The following is an 18,978-nucleotide window of genomic DNA, read 5'->3' as shown; positions in this document are numbered from 1 at the left end:
TTCAGGCTCTTAGTCTGTCAACTCTGGATAATTCTTAGCTATCTCTGTGCTGTTATGGGAATTGATTAATACTTATGAGCACATTTTAATGGAAAAATGGAGTGTAAGTATTATTGCATGAACTGAAAAATAGTTTCCTACATAATATGTACAAGGAAAATAAGTCACGGGCTGTAGTGGCTTCTTGGGAGAGTTTTAAGTGGCGATCACTTATCTGCTACTTCCCTATTCATTTTTAATACGTTTAGTGCTTTTGTTATTTAGTGTTCTCAACAATAATTTCTGCTAAATTTATTTTATTATTGTTGTTACATATTGATGCATTTTGTTTGCTGTTAAGTTCAATACATTTCTTTGTTTCCAGTTAGAATTTGTAAATCACTGACTATGATTTTCCTCCATTGAAATTTTTCTGGTGTACTAGGGAGATGTTTCATTACTTAATAATTGCTGAAACTCATCACTTAAGAAAATAAATATTTCTCTAGTTAAGGTTATTGCACATCAAATTTCTGTTACATGAATTAGTGCTCCATTCTTGAATTTCTAAGTATAAAATTAGAAGTATTCTTGGCAGAGCTGATAAGACACATTTCGAAGTCCAAGACAGAGAAAATAAAGTTACTTAGAGCATATAGAATCTGAATAAAGAAACTGAGTGTACCAAGCAGATGATCTCCTCACCTTGATATACCAGTGTGACCCTTTCTTCTTCTTACCAAAATTCTGCAATACTAACTCATAATTAAAATCAGGGTACAGTGGAGACATATTGATACATTCTTCTGGTGCCAGTCTTCTCTTTCAATATTTTAAATGTCACACATACACATAAAAAATTTTTAAAATTACATAACAGACTTCCTCATGGCAAACACATTACATTTTCTAGCATCCATTTCAGAGGGATATTTTATTTTCCAGGGAGCACCCTAAGCCTTTTGCTAATCTTACCAGCAGTTTACTTACTATTTCTTTGGATGTTTTTCTTTCCTGTTATACTTTCCACAGATATCTCACCTTATCTAGGTTATCAGTTAGTATGGGTTAGGTTAAACTCCTACAGGATAACAATGCTTAACTCTCTGAGGCCTAAAACAACAAAGGTTATTTTTCAATTAGGTTATATGTACCTATCAGGTCAGTGGAAGCTCTTCCATGTTTTGCTTAGCCAACAATGCAGGCTAATAGATCACCCCTCATCTAGAACATTGTCATCATGGTAGGGGAAGGAAACACGTGTAACTGTACATTTCCTCTGAAAGGTATCTTTTGTGTGTGTGTGTGTGTGTGTGTGTGTGTGTGTGTGTGTGTGTGTGTGTGTGTTTATTTAACCTGGAAGTGATGTAGTCAGTTCTAACATTTCATCAGTCAAAGCAAATCATATGTCTTTGCTTATCTTCAAAGGGATAGGAAAGTACAATTCTGCCATATTTTAGAAGATGAGAACTGGAAATATCTTTGAACCTCAGTAATGAATACCACATCAAGTCATTTTGATTAATATTTTTATTTATAAAGAGTGCCATTTTTTACCCCATCCTCAGATTCAGTACTCAATCTCTCAACATATATTTATTTAAGCATCAATTTTTTCAATGTTCTTTTCCAAGCTCTGTGGGTGATACAAAGATGAAACAAGTATAGCTCTAAAGACTCTTATGTATAATAGAGTGCAATAGTCCTCTTATAGTACCTGATACTTCTGCTACATAGCTCTTAGCAGGATGGTTATAATTATTTCTACAACTGTTTGTCTAATGCTATCTAATGCTCTAGTAGTTTTACAAATTCTATTTAGGTTACAGGCTGTACCTCTTTTCATGACTAAATCCTCAACAGCAAATACCCTGCCTGGTACCTAGCAGGGGATGTTCAACAATTATGTGTTGAATAAATTATAAAAGAAGAAAACTACTATGGTAGTCAGAGAGGGAGACAATCTTTCCAAACAAATGTATGCTTCTTTAGATTTGTACCTCCTTTTGCACTGACAGTATTTATCTGGTCACATTTTTGTTTGCAATGTGAGACACTCTCCTTGTATAGGAGAGACTATGCTTATTTTATTTAATTTCATATCCGCAAGCCCTAGCCTAGTGCCTGACACATAAGAGATCAATAAATATTTGTTGAATCAGTGAAGCAAAGGAGGTAAGCCTCAAGGACTACTGAAATAAATAATTTTTAATAGGCAGGCACACCAGAATGTGCTTCCTTTAATTGGTCTATTAATGACATGTGGTTTAATCTTTTTTTAAAGCACTGACAGACTAGCTGATAAGTGTTTTTGTCATCAAACAAATTCTGATTGCATCTGACATGAACTGGGCAATGAAGTTTCAGCAGATGACCTCCAGTGGCTGAAGATGGCACATTTGCTGGAGGCAAAAGTGGAGAATGATGAAGTTTTTCACATTCTATAAATGCAAGGCTAGGTTTGTTGAGTGGATTTGTAACTCAATTCATATATTTTCTTTTTTTTTTTTTTCTTTTTTATTATTATTATTATTATTATTATCATACTTTAGGCTCTATGGTACATGTGCGCAACGTGCAGGTAAGTTACATATGTATACATGTGCCATGCTGGTGCGCTGCACCCACCAACTCGTCATCTAGCATTAGGTATATCTCCCAATGCTATCCCTCCCCGCTCCTCCCACCCCACAACAGTCCCCGAAGTGTGATGTTCCCCTTCCAGTGTCCATGTGTTCTCATTGTTCAATTCCCACCTATGAGTGAGAATATGCGGTGTTTGGTTTTTTGTTCTTGCGATAGTTTACTGAGAATGATGATTTCCAATTTCATCCATGTCCCTACAAAGGACGTGAACTCATCATTTTTTATGGCTGCATAGTATTCCAACCCAAATGTCCAACAATCATAGACTGGATTAAAAAAATGTGGCACATATACACCATATATTTTCGTTTAAAGTTGATATTCTGAAATTTCTATTGACTGTGAAGGTGTGAAAATGTGTACAGTCAACCATCTGTAGCGAATACCTTCCTTTGTGAAGATGAATAGAACACATATTACAGACTTTCTGTGCTAAAGTGAACCAAATGCATATATATCATTATGTACATAGGCGACAAGGTGTGACTCGTGGTTTAACTTTGAGGAAAAGCAAACTGCTTGTAATAGGCTTTTATTATGTACTGACCATGTTTACTTTGATGATTCACCAAGAAATAATAAGCCCCTAAGACTCAGTTACTTTTCCAAAATGAGCTACTTTTATCTTCCAAGGACCAGGACACCAATTACTTGTGTGCCATATGTGACAATATGCATTATAAGTTTAACAGATTTTCAATAAAAACGTTGCTAAAACATCATTATTATGAACCTAGTTATTAAAATACCAGGTACTTAAAAATGTCCAATATCAAAATAAAAAATGCCAAGTATACTTCTTATGTATCAAGAGACAAAAAAAAGGCCTAGCTGGACAAGAAATTCTTGAAGCTCTATCCAATTACTTAGCATGCACATAGGAAAAATCTAAATCTGGAAACTTTGGCATAAGAATTTTTTTCTTTGTTTCTATAAAAGACCATGTATATATAAGTAAGAAACGGTACATTTGTTGTTGCTGTTGTTGCTAATGACTAAAAGTTTTACAACATGGGTGATAGAAATTAACCTATTACATATCTCTTTTAACTGGAAAATACTGATTGGATATATGACTTTTTTTTCTTCTTCTTGCATTAGGATTTTGTTAATACTATTGAGATTTTGCAAAAGCTGCATCATAAATGCAGCATTCCGAGAAAGGAAAGCCCATGGTTCAGGTTATATGATTTGTGGACATCATAATTCAAAGGATGCAAAATAAATTGTTGTTAGCACAAGATAAACCTAGACTGAGAATCGGGAGCCTGGGATCCCAGTCCTGGAATCTTGTATGGGTCACATTCTATGTAAAAATCTTCTTTGGCCACATACTTTTCTTCTTCCACTCCCTGAGTTCTTTACCCATGCAGCCCCGCAACCCTGCCACCTATGCTAGCCAAGAATTGTCCAGAATCTGCTTTTGACTGGGGTTTTTGAGAAGAAGCAGCTGTGTGGTAAAGAGAAGATTCTCTTGTACAGGGTTGGTTATTTCTGATTTTATCTTCACTAATAGCTGTGACCTAAAGCAAGTCACTTTAGTAGGTTTTTTTTTTTTTTTTAAATAATGGGCTGTTTCCTTCATTCTAAAATGAGATAATTAGATAAGTTGGTCTTTAAAATATTTTTTCAGAGTGAAAAATCCAAGGGATTAGATGATCATGCTTTCAAAGGTGGGTGACAGTGAGGATTTGCTGATGTCTCTCACTCAGAGAACCAAGCTATAAATTGAGTCACTAAATTCCTGCCACACAAACTGTGGTCCTAAGATCAGCAGTATGGACATCACCTGGGAGCTTGTTAAAAAGGCAGACTGTCAGACTTCCCTCCAGGTCTACTGAATTAGAATCCAAGTTTTTACAGGACCCCTGGGTGGTTTGTGATGCTTTGTGTCAAAGGTGAGAGAGACAGGAGGAAGCCCAAATCCCCAAGGAATTTCCCCTGACCATCTGCAGGTCTCACCCACCTGAATCCTTTTTGTTTTCCCCTGCTGTAGTGCAGAATGACATGCATATTCATCCTTTTTTGTTTGATCTATGAAACTAAGCAGAATTAATCCACTTTTATACCTGGATAAGACCTTCTAGGAAAACCAAGTGAGATTGATTTTTAGTTTTTAAACTGGTTAGAACTCTTGGCCTCAAGTGATCCTCCCACCTCAGCCTCCTCAAGTATTGGGATTACAGGTGTCAGCCACCATGCCTGGCCAAATGCAAGTTTTAAAAATATTTTTTTCACAGTAATATTGAATAATATAAATCTTTTAATAGGAGTTAACTGCAAGAGAGGCATGACTCTGCTCATCTTACTTTGCACATAGAGTTTGGAATTAGCCAAGAAACTTGAAGATGAACAGTAAGAACTATGCCGTCATACTACATATCCTCATGTTCAGTCAGCCCAGCCACAAATTTTGTATCCCAAACTTGGTGAAATATCAAAAGAGAAGTTCTTGAGAAAAAAATCCTCAGAGACTTCAGGTGCTTCTATTTTCTGTTATTTTGGGGAACTTTGATAGTGTCTAACGGATTAGAGAGGCTCTGTGGCATTGCTAAAGTAATGTTGCTGCTAGGTAGATGTGAATCTTGATTGATGAATTATCTGCTTAATAGGCAAGAACAAATCACCTGGGTAAACCATGGATAACTATATTTTAGGAAAGGCTTATCAGCTCCTTCTGGGAGATTGCATATACAAGAATATTCAGTCTTTTTGGAAAGCAAGTTCTCTAATCCCATTTGTGGATGGTGCTAGATCATTTTTTTCAGTATCTTACTGAAATCTAGATATACTGTGACTATTTTGTGTCTTTGACAGTGCCAAAGAATGAAACAAAAAGCTTTAAAAAGTTTTTTTTTTTTTTTTTTTAAACCTGAATTGGTATACTTGCAAGTAAGGGAACTCAGATCAGTAAAGAAATTCACTGAGTAGCTGTAGTTTATTGAGGGTAGAATTCATGGGTTTTCAAATATAGAAATAGGGTTTCATGATTATGCTCTTTAAGTATGGAAAACACACCTTCTGTGTAGGAGAGAATGAGTCCAGCATCCCATGTTGGCTGGATGTTTAATGTAGTCCGTCATCATTGGTCAGGAAAACTGCTACAGTTATGGATATTAAGGACATGGCATGCTAACACACCTCAAAATTCATGTTCTTCAATGGTTTCAGCTGGTTAGATAGAACCAGTTATAAAATACAGCATTTGGTTTTGATGTCTTCTAAGTTCTGAAGTAATTAAACAATTTTTTATTTACAATAGTAATTCTATATGAAAAAGGAAATTGAGGTTAATTTGGCATCTTTTTTTTTTTTTTCTTTTTAAGCTCATATTGGCTTCTAATAGTCATTGCTTTTCTTTAAATTCCAAGACTCACTCATATATGTCTGGTCTTCTTTTTCCAGTCTGAGGATTATACTCTTTGGCCAAGAAAACTGGAATAAATTTAGAGTTAAGTTGTTACCATCTCCTGCAAATATTAAAGGCCATCTTTTCATCATCATCATGATCATCATCATTGTTTTCCTCTGATTATAACTTAAGAGCTCCATATTTCATTTCCTTTCATTTTAACAGATTCTTGTCATTTCCCCTAGTGTCAGGCTAGTGTTTGGTCCTACAAGAGATGACTAAAAGAGGAATTGGTGAAGGTTAAGATGAAAGAGATGGAGGATCCCAAGGTACCAAGCTGTATTTTAGCCAAAGGAAGTATCTAAATTTTGTCTGGAAGAGAATAAAAGATTAAGCTGATGCCAAGACTCAAGTCCAAGGGATAAGATGAAATTGTTTGGGGTCTGCTTATTTAATGGCATCATGGAAGACAGCTGAAGCCTGAAAAAGTTTCCATTAAACTTCAGAATAACATAAATCCCATCATCAGCCTCTCAGCAGTAGTAGCCAGACATTATCATTCAGCCTTTGGTATAAAATAATCTTTAGAGATATTTCACTTCGTTCTATTATAGAAAACAACAACAACAAGACTCTTAAAATTAGTATAAGTGGCCCCAACTTTCCTTCTAGAAATAGGAATTTTCCACTGAAATAGCAGTGTCTTTGTATCTACTGCATTTGTAGTGATATTATTTTATCAATAAAAATGTTTTTTGTTATTTTACCATTATGTAATGATTATTGGTTGATTGCCTATAACAGGTTAAGCTCTAGGGACATAGCAGTGAAGCGGGTAGATGAAGCCCCCATCTCATTGGAACATTTTCTAGTAGAGGAGACTGTACTCAGTAGGCAAATAAATAGAAGACATAAGTACAGAGTGTGATGAGTGCTGCAAAAAATAAATAAATAAATAAATAAAAATAAAAATAAAAATAGTGACATGCTGTAATAGTTCCTTTGGGCTGCTGTAATAAAGTACCAAAGACTGAGTGGCCTAAAACAACAGTACTCTATTTTTCCATAGTTCTGAAGGCTAGAAGTCTGAAATCAAGTTGTCAGCAGTGCCATGCTCTATAGCTAGCCTCTTTTAGCTGCTGGTGTTTGCTGGTATTCCTTGGCCTGCAGATGCATTACTCTGTTCACATGGCTGGGCTTCTCTCTGTGTATCTTTGCATGGTGTTGTTTCTGTGCCTGTTTGTGTCCAAATTTTCCCTTTTTATGAGGACACCTGTCATACTGGATTAGGGCTCACCCTGATGAATTCATTTTAACTTGATTACCTCTCTAAAGACCATATTTCCAAATAAGGTCACGTTCTGAAGTGCTGAGGGTTAGGATTTCAACATATCCTTTTGGAGGACACAATTCAACCCATGAGACATGCTAAGAGAGAAGCTAGGTTGGGCAGTTTTGCTACTTTAGACAGAGTGGTTAGGGGTAACCTTTTTAATGTTACGTTATTTAGGTTGAAAACAGAAAGATCCATCCAAATGAAGAATCTGGACAAGAATGTTGTTGATTAGAAGAATAGTGAGAAAGAATCCATGGTCAGAAAAAAGGGCTTGGCTGTTGCCATGGTGAACAGAAAGGTGGCCACTGTGGCTGTACCATAGAGAGCCAGAAGAGTGGTGCCAGATGGAGGGAAGGGACAGGCTGGAGACAGCCCCAGCAGAGCCTTGTTCCTGAAGATAAAGAATTTGGAATTCATAAGTGCAATGGGAAGCTATTGAAAAACACAGATCTGACTGATATTATACAAAGATTATTTTGGCTGCCATTTGGAGAATAGGTTGCTGTATTAGTCAGGGTTCTCTAGAGGGACAGAACTGATAGGATACACACACACATACACACACACACACACACACACACATATATATATATATATATAAAGGGGAGTTTATTAAGTATTAACTTACATGATCACAAGTTCCCACAATAGGCTGCCTGCAAGCTTGAGGAACAAGGAGAGCCAGTCTGAGTCTCAAAACTGAAGAACATGGAGTCTGATGTTCGAGGCAGGAAGCATCCAGCACAGGAGAAAGATGTAGGCTGGGAGGCTAGGCCAGTCTCGCTTTTTCACGTTTTTCTGCCTGCTTTTTATTGGCTGGCAGCCGATTAGTGATGCCCAACAGATTAAGGGTGGGTCTGCCTTCCCCAGCCCACTGATTCAAATGTTGATCTCCTTTGGCAACACCCTCATAGACACACCCAGGATCAATACTTTGCATCCTTCAATCCAATCAAGTTGACACTCAGTATTAAACATCACAATTGCAATCGAACAAGAGTGAAAGTAGGGAGATTTCCTATTCCTAGGACAGATTCTAGATTTTCCTTGTGATACAGGGAAATATAAGACATAAACTTGTCTTCAAAGACAGGGCAATATGCTTGGGGAAACAATACAATTACATATAAGCAGATATTAGACTACATAAGATATAATAAACTGTGTTCTAGGTGAATGACATTCATTAGATTTCACTCAACATATATTTATTGAGTGTCCATTAAGTGTTAGGCATTGTGTCAATATAGGAACAAAAGAACACTACATTAAGTACATAGAGAGATTAGAATCATACATGGAATAAATGACAAAAATGGGTATAGGTTATGTTGGGAGGGCACAAATGAGAGAGTGGTCAATTCTGTCTAATGAAGTGGTTGGGAAAGAATTAATAAAGACAGAGACATTTTATTAGATTCTTAAAAGATAGACAAGAACCCATATTTATCTGGCAAATAAGTTGGAAGATGGTTAATGTAGGAAAAGGGAGAGAAGTTGGGGTTATCACATCAGGCAAAAGAAGGGGATTGAGCAAAGGTCAACAGGTATGCAGAAGTGCACATTTGCAGATTATATGGGTTCACAGCAAGAGTTTGGAGGAAGACTATGTGGTGGAGAGTTTTGTTTTTATTTTTTATGGCTCCCTAGGCCATAATCCTCTTTTCTATGTGTGTGGGGGAATATGTCACTGTGTGAGTTGGGGAGACAGAGTCCAATTTTCCTTTATGATAGCTCTGTCTAAGCCCTAGTGCTGAGGCCTAGCAGGGGTTGGGGATCATTAATTCGTCCTGGTATAAAACTGAATAGCTGTTGGATTTTCTGTAGCAGTATTCAGCATACCAGGTATAGGAGCATGGTTCAATTCATTTAATATTGTGTATATTAGGAGTGGGGATTGTGGGAGCTAGAAAATTCAAGGAAGACAGAAGTGATTTTTTGGCTGGAATGGTTAAGGAAGGTCTAAGGAGGTGAGGGATTTTTATTCAGACCTTGAAATGCAGGCAAGAGTAAGTAGACTTACCAGGAGGGGAAGTTAGCAGTGGAAGGAATACTGAGTAAAAGAATGGCAAAGGATATAGGATCAGATGTGGGAACAGATGAGGCATATGGGAGATCTAATAAACCAGTCTGGCTAACATAAAGCCATAATGGAGGGGGTGTTGAAAGGGTACATCTGATAAAGTTTGGATAAAGTACAAATTCCTTAGCCTTGAATTCCAAGTCATATCTTCCAGGCAATGAGGATCTGTTGAAGGTTATTGTGTAGGAGAGTGATTAAGATTAATGTGGTGGCAATTTGCTATAAGGATGAGAAGAAAATTGACTCCAGGCAGGAAAACTGGTTTAGGAGGCTGGCAAAGGAATCTAACATTCAGGGAACAATAAGAGAGGAAAGGAAGGGATTGAGAAGCAATAGACAGAATGTATTCTCTCCTCTGTGCTCCTGGCTCTTTTCACACTATAGAACTTTCACTCTCAATCATGAATATTCACATAAATGTTTATCTCTCCCCAATTGTTTCTTCCTGCCTCCATTTCCTCCCCCTTTTTATCTCTGTCTCTCCCACACTGTTTCTTTTTCTTTATTTCTGTGTTAATTATTTAATTCATCAAATATTTATTATTTACATAATGGACATTGTACAAGACACTAAAGGTTCAGAGAAGGGAATTCTGTTCTCCTTGGAAAACCAAAGAAGGGCTCATCCACAAACCAAGTAGAAGTTTCTGCCAGAATTCAGGGGTGCATAGAGGCCTTTCATCTATTATGGCAGAGAAGGCAATGCATGAACCCAACCTAGAAAAATGACAAGGAAGTCATCAGGGGAGCAGGTAGAGGAGGATGCGGAGGTGCAGCAGGGAAGAGGGCCTCAGGAACTGCTGGTCATTTGGCGAACTATGTCACTGGACCTGTGTGCAGGAGTGATGAACCGTGATTGGAGAAGTTAGCAGGGCCTTGTGTATCATGCTGAAGAACTAAGGTTTATTCCAAATGTGTTGGAGGTTCTTCCAGAATTTTACATAGAAGAATAATATCAGATATTTTTAGAGTCAGCAAAACTGAAGATTTATACTCTCAGGCTCTGGAGTCAGATTGAGAATAGAGTGTTACTCATGGTTAGCCACTTGGTGGCCCTGTGACCTTGGACAAATTACCTAGCCTTTCAGCCTCAGTTTCTTCTCTAAAATACTTTTTAAAAAAAAATACTACCTTCTTTGTAGGCATTGTTTTTTATTTGGTGAGAATTATATATTATTTGTAACATTCTCTTATTTTTACCTGATATTGACAAATTATTATTGTATATTTTATGGGGTACAAAGTAATGCTATGATACATGTATACAGTGTAGAATGATTGACTCAAGCTAATTAACATATCCATGGTCTCGAATGGAATACTTATCATTTATTCCTCCTGTCTAACTGAAACATTGTACCCCTCAACCAACATCTCCCCATTCCCCTGATTCCCCAGCTTCCGGTAACCACCATTCTGCTCTCTGCTTCTATGTGTTGGATTTTTTTTTTTTAGCTTCCACATATAAGTCAGAACATGCAGTATTTGCCTCCATGTCTGGTTTATTTCATTAGCATAAAGTCCTTCAGGTTCATTCATGTTGTCACAAATGACAAGATTTCCTTCTTCTTTGAGGCTGAATAGGATTCTAATGTGTATATATACCATATTTTCTTGTCCATTCATCAATTGATGAACACTTAGATTGATTCCATAACTTGACTATTTTGAATAGTGCTGCAATAAACATAGGAGTTCAATATCTCTCAGACTTCCTGATTTCAAATCTTTTGGATACATACCCTGGAGTAGAATTCCTGGATCTTATTTCTAACATTCTTAGTACAGTGCCTGGCACATAGAAAGCTTACCAAACAGATAGCTACTCTTAGTAGTAATGACTAGGAATGACTTATCACCTCAGTCATTGTTACTATTATAAAAACTGCTCTATAAACTATTATGAACACCACTCATCTTGGTGTGCAAGATGAGCCAGAGATGGGGATAAGCTGGAGGAAGGGAGATCAGTTAGGAGGCCTCTGGAATAATCTAGGAAAGAATATTCTGTTTTCTGTCTGGTGCCCAGCTGTCACTCAGAGCTTAAAAAAAAGTTTGTGGAATACATGAAAAGGAAGACTGAGCAGAATTCAGTGATTGATTAGCTCAAAGAAACCAGGGAGCAAATAAAAGATGACTGCAAGACTTTGAGGTTGAGTGACTGGAGAATTCTGGTACTATCGACACAAAAAAACCTTCTCTCTTTCCACCCCTCGGCTCTGCGTTCTCAGGCCATTGCTCACCTGACATCTTTGGATGGTTGGCCGCTTTTTGAATTTCACTCACTTGCTCAATGACTGTGGTGTGCAGGTCTGCTGCTTTGTCTTTTTCCAGAATGCCTTGTCATAACTATAGTAAAGGCATATCTGAATTTAGAACCCCAACAATTCAAAAATCTAAAACCCCACTTACAAATTGGGTTTGAATACATCTGTCAGGTTGCTTCCAAATCTTTCTTTCTTTCTTTTTTTTTTTTTTTTTTTTTCATTTTTAAATCATGTAGATGTCTCAGGGAAGACTTCAGCATCTGTGCCTCTGTTAGGGGCATTAATAGAATCCTATGCTTTTACATCCATTATTGTATTTGGAACAAAATATCCTTTATGGTCATTTGGTATTATATATTTTCTCTTTTGTATATAATATGAGATTACACATACAGTCTATTTTAGGTCTCATATCATTATAAAACAAAACAACAACAGCAACAACAAAAATTTGGCTCAGCTTTTGGCTTTTCTACTTCTGTCAACTTGTTATTTGTACTCTGACTCCAAAGACAATTGGAGAAACTTGGGAGCATAACACAAGATTTTATTTTAACCAATTGATCTGTCCACTGCTATGGACTGATTTTTGCACAAAGTAATAGCAGGTTGGGCTGATGCCATGGTTCTCTGATTTTCTTTTTCTTTCTTTCTTTCCTTCTTTTTCTTTCTTTTCTTTCTGTCTTTCTTTCTTCCTTTCTTTCTTTCTTCCTTTTTCTTAAGTTTGATTATTCTGATTACTAAATGCCTTGCAATTTGACAAAGAACAGAAGTTACGAGCTTGTACTAGGAATAGGTTAGCCAGGTTCAAGGGTCTCAAAACATTTAGAAAGATTGTTTTTAAGAAAGAAATTTAAAAAAAGTCTTATAGAGAGATCAGTGACACATCATAAACAAGTTTGCAATGCTGTCTACTAGTATAAATGACTGTACGTTGATCTGCCAGACTCATTGCCCAGCTGTTTTTGTGATCCAGGGCACATATTTGTGAGACAGCTGCTCTGAACTAGGGAAGGTCAAGCAAAAACCACTGCCTGTCTAGAGATGGCTGTCCTGATGTCAGTCTCATTAGTTCCTGAGTTCTTGCCAAGTAAGTTAGTAAGAACTAGCATAGATCTGGAGGTCAAAGTTTAGCAGAAAGAGCCCCCACAGCAGTGTGCAAAGAGCTCTTTTTCTGTTCTACTCTTTTTTTCTCTACTGGTCACCTAGTTGGTGTGTAGCGTGTGTGTGTGTGTGTGTGTGTGTGTGTGTGTTTCCAAAAATAGTACTTGAAGGATAGGAAATTAAATGACTGTGGGAAAAAGCAACATTTTGGGTTCTCAGCATTTTAGTCAGCTGCTTTCTTACTTTTCCAGACTGTGACTATTCTTTGAAGCTATTAAAATCTATTCTTGGTAATGAGAAAAGGGAGTGACTTGATGGTTCTTTTCCAATTGCTCTGTGTCTGACAAGAAATACCTAAATACTTTAATTTGCCTTCTTAAATTTCCCCTAGTGGTGGCAAAACAATTCTACTCCTATTTGTGGGGGAAAAAAATCTCTGCTGTGAATTTCAGTGCTGGGAACATAGCAAGACAAAAAGCTACCTGGGCTAGCCTGTTTCTCCAGGATGAAACAAAAGGAATATAGATTTTAGCGGCTGCTTTAACAGTTTGGTAAAGGATCTGGTCTATCTTGGGTGTGGGAGATGGGAAGGGTAAAGAGGTCAGAATCCCATTTAGATCACAGACAGAAAGAAACCAGGAAGTAAGGGGAAATTATTACAGTCTGTTCATAGCTCAGAATGTTAAAGGCAACAGCCTCTGCTGGTTGGTTATTCATTAGCAAAAAGGAGAGAGCCGTCCAGATCCGGACTGGTCGAAAGACAGGAACAGACTTGAAACAGGGGGAGAGCTCCTGGCGAAAGCAAGGTGTGGAGGTTTTACCAGGGGTTAGTAGCTTCCTCTTGCTAACTTTTTATTGGGACAAAAGGCAAGATGGCACCATTCTGTTCTCAGATATTTGTCTAAATAAAGCCCTTTTAATTTAATTTTATTTTTGTTGTGGGATTCTTAAGCAGATAAGAAGAAAAGACGCCTTCCTAGTGAGCAGCTGCCCAGCTCCTGCTCAGTTTTGCCTCGGGGTAGCACCTCCAGCCACAGAAAGCAAGCCGGTAAGTCTCTCCAGGTAGGACTTGCTGCAACCCAGCTGCTGGACTGATCTGAAACGGGACTTTGCATACTATCCGAAGTATGGTGAGTTGGTGCTGACTTCAAAGTTGCCTGGTGAAGGAAGAGAAGGTGGATCGCAGAGACTAAGGGGAGAGGAAGAAGCCCTGCTCCTCTTCTCCCCACCAAGGCGCAATGAGCAACATCTGTCAGAGGCTCTGGGAGTACCTGGAACCCTATCTCCCCTGTTTGTCCACGGAGGCAGACAAGTCAACTGTGATTGAAAATCCAGGGGCCCGTTGCTCTCCCCAGTCACAGAGGCATGGCCACTACTTTGTGGCTTTGTTTGATTACCAGGCTCGGACTGCTGAGGACTTGAGCTTCCGGGCAGGTGACAAACTTCAAGTTCTGGACACTTTGCATGAGGGCTGGTGGTTTGCCAGACACTTGGAGAAAAGACGAGATGGCTCTAGTCAGCAACTACAAGGCTATATTCCTTCTAACTACGTGGCTGAGGACAGGAGCCTACAGGCAGAGCCGTGAGTAGTACAAACTTATACTTAATTTCTGAACTCTCTGAGGGCTGGGTAATGAGTTTTCCTTTCTACTTCTCTACAACCCGCTGATGTCCAAAGAGTTGCCTAAAAAGTATGAGGAAGTACTGGCAAGAAACCACTAATTGAAACACACCTCCCCCGCTAAGTGAGAGTGAAACTGGCCAGTAATTGTTGAGATGACTTCAATTACAGTATGTACACCCACAGGCCCAGGGTGTATTTTCAACATAAACAAATGATGTGTTTAATACTCTACCTTCTCTTTGGCTGTAAAATAAGTCATGCCTCACTTTAAAAACAAAATTGCATTTTGTTTGAAGGTAAATTATAGGACTTCCCTTAATGATACTCTCAAATCTAAACTTCAGACCCTTTTTTTAAAAAAAACTTTTGAAACATTCCAGGGTAATATATCAACTCTAGCCCTAGCTCTAATCCTAATCCCTTTCATTCTGATGGGAATATACAGGGCTAATGTAGAAGACAACACTTAGAAGATACTAATGTTCCCAGTGAAATCATGATATAGACTTTTTTTTTTTTAAATTCCCAGATCCTGAGATATGCTACCCAAATTATGATATCTTTTGGTTTTTATTATGATTAGAAACTGGCTAGCTACAGACATTTAGTAAGTTTTGATAGGAAAAATGACAACATCTCCTTGAAGAGGAGATAAAGACTTTATCCTGGTATTTGAATGAAATATGAATTATAGTGGAACAAAAGAGGAAAGTTTTTATGTACTTATTCACTCATCCATCCATCCATCCATCCATCCATCCATCCATCCACCTACCACCCCTCCAAGTGCCAGGCATAGACAGTAGTGGGCCTGGTGAGTTGGGGAGGGTAAAGGAGATTATTCTAGTAGTGACTGAATACAAAGTGGATAAAGCATAATCTTGACAATGGATACTTGGGGTCTGGTGGGTTGGGAAGCAAATGGAGACTGTCATTGGCCCTGATCTCATTGCTGCCTGAATCCAGTGAAACCTTAGACTGGGAATGTCTCTCAAAAAATGGACTCATTTTATAGAATGGTTTCTTAATAGGGAAACCATTGGAGATTCTCTTATGTTCTCATGTAAGTGTTTCTTATTTTTATATGAGCATCCCTTACTGGTCCAGGGAATAAAATAATAATAAATAGCCATAGAGCATTGTTTCTACTTTCCAAACTCATACATCACATATGAAGGGAGGTTTGATGATTTTTGATTTTTGAGATTCTTTTCAACACCAAGAAACTATAAATGTTTAGAAGGGTCTTAATTTATGCTTAAATAGAAATGAATTGAAATATACTTTTGATGAATGGAATTGATCAAGTTATCAAGTGGGAAAATCACCTGTGTGAACATTTGCTTTCTGTGATAATCTACAGGAAATATCTTTATATATTGGATACACTTATGTGCATTTATCTGTTTTCACTACTATATGATTCTATGTCCTGTATGGCATTATGCATATTTTATATTTGGCATAACATGTATATTATAATAATAATATATTAATGTTTCATGCCTTGAATTCATAATCTGTTAGCTTTAAATATATTCAACTCATATAACTACTTAGGACCTCAATTTCCTTATCTGCAACTCTCTGGGGTTGCCATGACCAATGGATTTCCTGACTATCTGGGAACAGGAGCTCTTATGTTCATATGTAGTGGTTCAGTTACATTCATGCTTGACTGTATTACAGATGCTGAAGAAAGCAAATTGACTGAAACAAGTCAAGCAATCCGAAGTTATCATATTCTGGGTAAAAGGCTTGAGAGCAGTGTTCTTATTAATTTAGATTTCCTTTGCCTACAAACATAAAATAAGGCAACTAAATTATTATGGCTATTTTTGATTCTCAGGGCCATTTGTAGCCAATAATATTTTTTCCCTCTGCACATTACCTTGACCTTTCTTCTTGGAATTGGTTCTCAGCAGCATTCCTACCTGTCAGTACCATTCTAGATCACTGTAGTTAGCTTTCCTTGGGATCTTCATATCCACTGGAATAAAAAACATGATGCCCAGAAGATGCTGACACTCTGCCTCCTGGCTGGAACAGGCTACTTGTTTTCTTTTAAGTGCACACCATGGTCTTCACCTGTGAACCCGGCTTACTTCTGAAGTTTCTTGTCACCGTAAGGCAAAATTGCTTCAATACTCTTAGTGCAAGTAGCTGTAGCTTCTTGAATTCCCCTCCATCTCAAATAGAAGCGATTTTTACTGAACAGCCTTCTGCATGAGTGTGTCCAGGTGGCTCACACAGTACTTTAACACTTGAATAATTATACAAAAACAACTTATTTTAATATTTTTTCTTCAGTGAGTTTTTTCAAAAGTCTATTTTTTTCTCATGAATGCTGTGAAAATTAACGTAATTTTTTAAAATCGTGAGCTCAGTAAATAGACTTAAGGAAAGATTATTGTTCATATCCACATGTATGGGATGAGTAGGCAGTGGGAAACCAATGAAAGCTGTCATCTAATTCCTAATTAGACCAGTTTAATGCAATGTATGTTAGTATTTGTGTTTTTATGTCTTTACTCTTGACTTGCATCTGTAAGAAAAAACTGCAAATACTTCTGGAGTTATTGGTGCCAGGGAAAATTAGTTCAAGGCTTTAGTTTGCAGTTTGTTTGTTTTCTTTTATACTTGGAAGTAGAGATGTTGAAAAACAAACTATTGTTTAAAAAGCCCAATTTACTAATTCTTATCCCACTTAGAAATGCTTTTCACCTTTACTGAATATCTTACACTAAGTGATATAATAAACCAATTCTTGAAGATTTATTTTGTCTTTATGAAGAATCATTAGCTTTATCTTATCTTCGACTTGAATTATTCCTAGCTCATTTTAGAGATGAGTCTTTTTCTTCAACATCTTCAATGTGAAATCCCTCAAAAACCTTGCCCTTAGGGTCTTATTAATCAGAACTTTCTTTAATATTTTATTTATGGTGTTTTTAAAGATATAAAGTTCACATAAAAAATAATGATGTGGAAATAACATATAAATATTAGAACCAAAAGTAATGGCTTTAAATTTCATTGCTTTAATTGTAAAAAATTCAAGTATTGCAAAATATTGATAAAAAGCAATATGATCAGCAGTAATATTACACATAGCATCATTTATCTGCAAAGAGTTTGAAAAGTTTTTTTGCCTAGGGAGGATCACCTGTGTCCAGGAGTTCAAGACCAGGCTGAGCAACATAGTGAGACCCAGTCTCTACAAAAAATTAAAAAATTAGCTAGGCATGGTGGCGCAAACCTGTAGTCCCAGCTACTCGAGAGAGTGAGGCTGGGGCAGGAAGACTGCTTGAACCTGGGAGGTTGAGGCTGCAGCGAGCTATGGTTGTGCCACTGCACTGCAGGCTGGGTGACAGAGCCAGACCCTATCTCGAATCCCCACCAACCAAAAAAAAAAAAAAAAAAAAAAACCAAATGAACAATTGTTTGCTTAATTGTTAAAGTGTACCTTAGGTGTTGTCTAACATACTTTTGTGTTAAATTGAACTAGGATCAGAGATGAGATCAGTTTAATCTCCCAGAAAGGGGATTGGTAGGAGGGGAATGGGGTGGATATAATCACATAAGCCAGCCACTGATGATTTCTGCTTCGCCAAGTTGACCACGCAAGCCAAGGGCAGCAGTTGAGATAGCTGATTTGACTCCCCTTTGCATGCTAAGTTTAAGTTATGATAACAACAATGAAATGTGCTGCTGAACTTCTGACCCCATACACTTCTCAAAGACATAAATGAAGGTTCTATTAAGAAAATTAGATCACTAGAATCATCTCTAAAGTTTATTGTTTATTAAGCTCCACATTTTTCTAGGTCATATTCTTGTGTATCTTCTTACTTGTGAATCAATAATTTTGTCTTAAGTCCATTCTATAGGCCTGGTATGGTGCTAAGTGAATGACTCAGCAAAGGCAGAGGAATTAGTATTTGCTTTGTTATAGATATATAATTTGGCTTTATGTTAAGAAATATTTCCACACTTATGTGTGAAACAATAAAGGCCATGAAGTTTATTTCTGTCTCCTAAATTTGAGCATGGCATACCTTTGTGGATAGGAGGGCTAGAGGAGCCACCCATACTGACCTACAATGGTGTCTTTGTATCTCTTGTTAGCACTTTAGCAGGGGAAGAAGCAAAGTACTGGGTTTTGTAGAAAGTTTTTCTTCTCCTCTTATTACTGTGAAAGGTAGATAATTTCCAGTTCCTCATCTATTCATCATTTCAGTGGCTTCCTTGAAAAAGAAAGCAAGAATAAATATTTGTAACTTGTAGTTTTGTTGGTAGTTTATGATTATGGGATAAAAATGTTAGAATATTCTGAAGTGTAAAAGTAATGGGATTTTTCTCCGTGTATTTAGGCCATATTTTCTTACTTGTGTTCCTCTTTAGTGTGTCAGACTGGAGTTCTTTGAAGATTTTATCTAACCTATGATGATTGCCATTGTTGGGCTTGAAGAAAGCAGCATGGCGAAATAAAGTGGTATATTCTTGGAAAGACTCTTATATCACCATTTTAAAATAGAGTGAGGCTTTGCTATTTTGTCATTTGAATACTGTGGAATTTAATAATTG

The 18,978-nt window shown here is 37.2% G+C and overlaps 1 protein-coding gene and 1 long non-coding RNA gene across 4 annotated transcripts in view; one reads left to right on the top strand and one right to left on the bottom strand.

Moving 5' to 3' along the window:
* Nucleotides 1-18,978, top strand: part of FRK (fyn related Src family tyrosine kinase) — a 158,189-nt gene that overhangs the window by 26,963 nt on the left and 112,248 nt on the right. The window contains exon 1 of one of the 2 annotated variants that reach the window (XM_024249209.3): nt 13,882-14,349. The exons of the other annotated variant lie outside the window; for it this stretch is intronic. Within the exon in view, the coding sequence (XP_024104977.1) occupies nt 14,006-14,349 (344 nt within the window). The 5' untranslated portion in view covers nt 13,882-14,005. Of the gene's footprint in view, nt 1-13,881; nt 14,350-18,978 lie in introns of those variants that run through there. 2 annotated transcript variants of the gene reach the window in all.
* Nucleotides 18,174-18,978, bottom strand: part of LOC129060049 (uncharacterized) — a 28,949-nt gene continuing 28,144 nt past the window's right edge. For both annotated transcript variants that reach the window (XR_008526390.2, XR_008526391.2), the window contains one exon: nt 18,174-18,638. This is a non-coding gene — a long non-coding RNA (uncharacterized LOC129060049). The remainder of the gene's footprint in view (nt 18,639-18,978) is intronic.

This window comes from Pongo abelii, chromosome 5 (assembly GCF_028885655.2).
Source record: "Pongo abelii isolate AG06213 chromosome 5, NHGRI_mPonAbe1-v2.0_pri, whole genome shotgun sequence".
In the NCBI taxonomy this organism is placed as follows: Eukaryota; Metazoa; Chordata; class Mammalia; order Primates; family Hominidae; genus Pongo; species Pongo abelii.
The sequence above is the reverse complement of the archived record's forward strand: the minus strand, read 5'-3'. Positions and strand labels throughout refer to the sequence as shown.